We start from the raw sequence: 4,584 nt of genomic DNA, 5'->3' as shown, positions 1-4,584 counted from the left end.
TTTGGCTTAGGTCAAGTTTCATAGCCCTGACATCGCCCTCTTTTCCCTTAACTTGAAGGAGGTGGTGCTACTCTAGGTAACCCACAAAGGATCCATTCTTGGGGGAGAATCCCGGGCCGAGTCTTCTCATTCTGGGCCTGTAGTCCAGAGTCTGTAAAGGAATATCTCTTCTCCAGGAAGCCTATTGAGATGAATCGGGCCTGATTCAGGGGCTTCTTTTTCCATGGTCCCATGTGCTTGAATGACCAGGACTGCTGTTTGTCTGTCCCTCTATAAATTAGCACTGCCTTCACAGCCTTGGTCCCAGCATAACTGCAGATAAATCAGCCCTGGCCACACCCTCTGCAGGGGCTCAGGTGTGCCTTATACAGGAAGCCTTATTCAAGAAGTCATCTGGGGGTGGGTGTGCTTGTAATCAGTGGGTGTGAAATTGGGGCAGCTGCCTGAGTCAGTCATCTGCAGCTGTATGGGGGAGGAAGGCTGAACACATATCCAGTGTTTTGAGCTCTGAGGCTGCATCACCTTGGCCTGGGACAGAGAGTCTGGGCCCACTTCGCCACCCTGGACCCTTGGGATTCCTGGGGATATTTTCAGGCACAATGAAGGTGCCGGGCAAGGCAAGTGTCTTTCCCCAGTGCCTCAGGGGCTGCTCTTGGGTCCCTGTGGGGAGCTTGGGCTAGAAAGGGAGTAAGTAGTTAATCCTTGTGCCTTGCTTGGGAGGGGCAGATACCCTTTGAAAAGTGCCCTTATGTAATGAATATGGTAGACACAGAGAAGCATGAAAAGATGCATGTGAACGGATGCAGGAAAATAAGTGGAGCCAAGAAAACTAGAAGATGATGACAACATTGTAAATGGGCATCTCAACAGGAAAGGAAGTTTGCAAGTTACAAAGCACAAGGGTGGTCCCTAAGAAGATGCTTCTGCCATTCCTTTACAGAGATGGAGTCCATGGGAGGGTAGCATTGGAATATTGTTAGATTTTTTTTTTTTGGTGGGGCAATGAGAGTTAAGTGACTTGCCCAGGGTCACACAGCTAGTGTCAAGTGTCTGAGGCCGGATTTGAACTCAGGTCCTCCTGAATCCAGGGCCAGTGCTTTATCCACTGTGTTACCTAGCTGCCCCCAGATTTTTTGATATATTGATTGGTTTTGTTGATTTCCCCCCTTTTCTTCCTTTTATAAAAATTCTTTGTTATAAAGGATGATGCCCCAGGAGAGGAAAAAGGGAAGGATACTGAGGAAAATTTAAGTGACCTAAAAGCAAAATACATCAATATAAATTTTTTTCCTTTTAAATAAAAGGAGCCATCTACCCTGGGCTTCCAAGGGTGTGGGCAGGGAACAGCCCAGGATTCCAGCGGAGGCATTCCCCAGCTTTTCAAGGGGGAGAAGGGGCATATGATGGGGACAGTCCCTCCTTTCTTTAATAAGAGGCCCAGTGACTCTCACTCCAGGCACATCCATGGGCAGGCCCCTTGGATTCTTGGAGCCTCAGTTTCATCATATTTAAAATGGGGATAACACTGCTTACTTGTATTACCTGCCTTGCCAGTTGTTCTCAAAGGAAAGCCCCTTATAAATGGTAAAACATTATAAATGTGAGTTCCTGATGATGGTATAATTACCAGATGGGGGAGGGTGGTGGTAGTAAAGATTTGGAGACATTTTAAGGGGAAAACATGAGAACTTTTTATAATTGGAATGAGGGGGGATTCCTTTTCAGGTATTAATCAGACTAGATGTCCTTTGAGGTTCTTTCCGACTGAGATTTTGTCCACAAGGGGTTTCTCAGGCTAGGGACCAGCAATGCTAATTGTCTGGGGTGCGAGCAGCTCAATTCCGGTCAAATCATTAGATGTCTGGTCCCACTGATCTGTTCCCCAAACTGCCTTTCCCTATGCCCCTTCCACTCCTTTCCTCCACCCCACTCCAGGACCGCTGTCCTTGGACAAAGGAACCATTTCTTCTTTTTTAAAATCTCCATTTTATTTTTAAATAATTATAAATTTAACAAACACCAAACAAAATGAATATTTTTCACATACATTGTAGAATAGAAAAAGGTTGTACATAAAAAGCTCATTTCTATTATGTAGAGCTTGCCTTTCTTTTAAATGATATAATAAATCCAATATGTAACTTTCAAACCTGTCCTGTTTGTTCCTGATTCCTTCTGTTCTCATTTTTTGAGAACTCTATCCTTATTCCTCGTTCCCTGCCACCTCCCTTCCTACCCCACTCCCACTGTAGAAAAAAAAAAACAAATCCCAGGCGATCCCTAGTTCTCTGATCTCAGGATGTGACCTGCTCCTCTTCCTCCTCTTCCTTCTTCTTCTACCTCTCTCTTTCCCCAAGTGTCCCTTTCCATATCAAGGCTTAGTCATCTGCAATGAGGCAAGTCCCAGCCTGTAATGGGTAGTGAGCTGGGTAGAAGGAAGGGGTTATGGGTGTGGCTGTCTGTCTGCCTTGTCTTTTCCACGTTCTCTTCTCTTTAAACTCTGACCAAATCTCTGACCAAAGCATAGGAAGCCATTGGGGACTTGTGCCCTAGCTGATGGGATAACCTCAACCTTCTCTGTTCTTTGCTGGTCTGAGAAGGGCACACCTTGGTCCAAAGGGGAGCTTTGAGCTGACCACTGCAGGGCCATGACACCATCCAGACTCTCTCCAAAACTGGAGTGGAAAAGGGATGACATTTCTTCTGTAGAAGCTCAGAGCTGGAAGGAGCTCAGAGACAATCTAGTCCAAAGCAAGTCTGCTTAGGAGTCCCTTTCCTGGCAAGCAGTTCCCAATCCAGTCTCTGCTTGAAGAGATCCAGTGTGTGTTTGTGCAAGAGTCTATTGCTTCCCAAGGCAGCCCAGTCCAGAAGTGGACAACTTTAACTGTACGAAGTTACCCCCACCTCATCCTCTCCCCTTCCCTCTATCCCACAGCCCCAGGAGTTTAAGGCTAGGGGGAGGGGTGAATTGCTTTAAGTGTTATTGACTTGTTTACATGACTACACATGTATAACATATCGAATTGTTTGTGTTCTTAAGGGGGGGTGGGGAGGGAGGAAGAAAATTTGGAACATAAAGTTTTAAAAATGGACATTAAAATTGTTTTTACATGTAATTGGAGAAAAATTCTAAATAGATGAAATAAATGAAAAAATGAAAAAAGTATCATTGACTTAGTATTTGCAAATACAAAAAATGCTTTTATTCAGGATTCTCTTTTTCTGTAGGTGTGTAGACACATGAGGTCCCAATCCAGCTCAAGTGATCCTTATGGTGACCTCTCCTCCCCGCAACTTCCCCCATGGGACACATGGAGGGGAGAATTCCTAAGGGGAAGGAGACACAGAAACTGAAATTTTTGGTTATTTGGCCCTATAACCTTCCAGGGACGGACTCTGTTACTGGTGGTAGGTTTGTCTTTCCTCCTCCTGCCCCTCCTGGGGGTTTGCTGCTCATTTAAGATCATGTTTTCTCAGGTGAAGGCTCTCTGGCAAAGCTGATTGGAGAGGAAGGAGCAGTAGCTCCGTCTCTGGTCCATCTATCCCTGCCTGCCATGATAATTGTGATGACGTCAATATCACACCATAGGAGCACAGGTTTGGAGTTGGAAGGAACCTTAGATATAATCTAATCCAACCTTCTCCTTATATAGATGATAAAAGTTAGGAATAGAAAGGGGATTTGCTCAAAGCCACTAAGGTGTAGAAGAAGTCAGTTCTTCTGACTGAACCAGGTATTTTTCTATGACTGTCCTGTCTTTCCATCCTTGCTTGGAATGAATGACTTCAACAAGGCAATGTAGCCTCCTTGGTGGGGTCACCTCGTGACAAAGCTTGGGAGGGAGCATAAGGGGGGCAGGCATCCTGCAGGGACCCCAAGGGACCGTGGTGGCCACGCTTCTGATGCCTTCGATGCTTAGAGTTCTGTGGTCCTAGGAGCTCCTGGCATCTCTTACAGATCAGATAGGATAACTCCCCCAGATTGAGCAGGATGCAGATAACAGCCGTGGCCACCATAAAGTAGGAAAATATCTTCTTCTCCGTGGGTCGAGAGATGAAACAATCTACCACATTGGGGCAGGGGTCCACGGAGCAGTGCACCACACGTGGCATGTCATAATTCTTATAGAGGCGATGGAAAATGTACAGGAAGCCGGCATCTACACTAGCCTTGAATATCAGGCTCAGTAGGTAGGTCCACCAGAGACCTCCTCGCTTCTTTCCCGGGTTGCCGTAGAGGGGCCTGGCCTGAGGGCCGTGCTTCATCCGATGCCTCCGCTCCCGCTCCTCTCGATAGGCTACGTGCATGACGACGAGCAGCGAGGGGCATGTGACCAGGATGAGCTGCAGGGCCCACAGGCGGATGTGGGAGATGGGGAAGATGTGGTCGTAGCAGACGTTGGCACAACCCGGCTGTCGAGTATTGCAGTCAAAATCCTTCTGTTCATCGTCCCACACCTCCTCTGCTGCTACCACGTACACCAGTACTCGAAATATCAGTACCACCGACAGCCAGACTTGGCCAAGAATGGTCGAATACTTGTTGACCCCGCTCAGGAGGCCCTGGAGGAACGCCCAGTTCAT

At 47.0% G+C, this 4,584-nt stretch overlaps 1 protein-coding gene across 1 annotated transcript; it reads right to left on the bottom strand.

Moving 5' to 3' along the window:
* Positions 1-3,786: 3,786 nt before the first annotated feature.
* GJB4 (gap junction protein beta 4) lies at positions 3,787-4,584 on the bottom strand. Its single transcript, XM_043997183.1, has one exon. The coding sequence runs from the start codon at positions 4,582-4,584 to the stop codon at positions 3,787-3,789; it is 798 nt and encodes a 265-aa protein (XP_043853118.1).

The sequence above is a fragment of the Dromiciops gliroides genome, chromosome 3 (genome assembly GCF_019393635.1).
Source record: "Dromiciops gliroides isolate mDroGli1 chromosome 3, mDroGli1.pri, whole genome shotgun sequence".
Taxonomy (NCBI): domain Eukaryota; kingdom Metazoa; phylum Chordata; class Mammalia; order Microbiotheria; family Microbiotheriidae; genus Dromiciops; species Dromiciops gliroides.
This window is presented reverse-complemented; position numbering and strand designations above follow the sequence as displayed.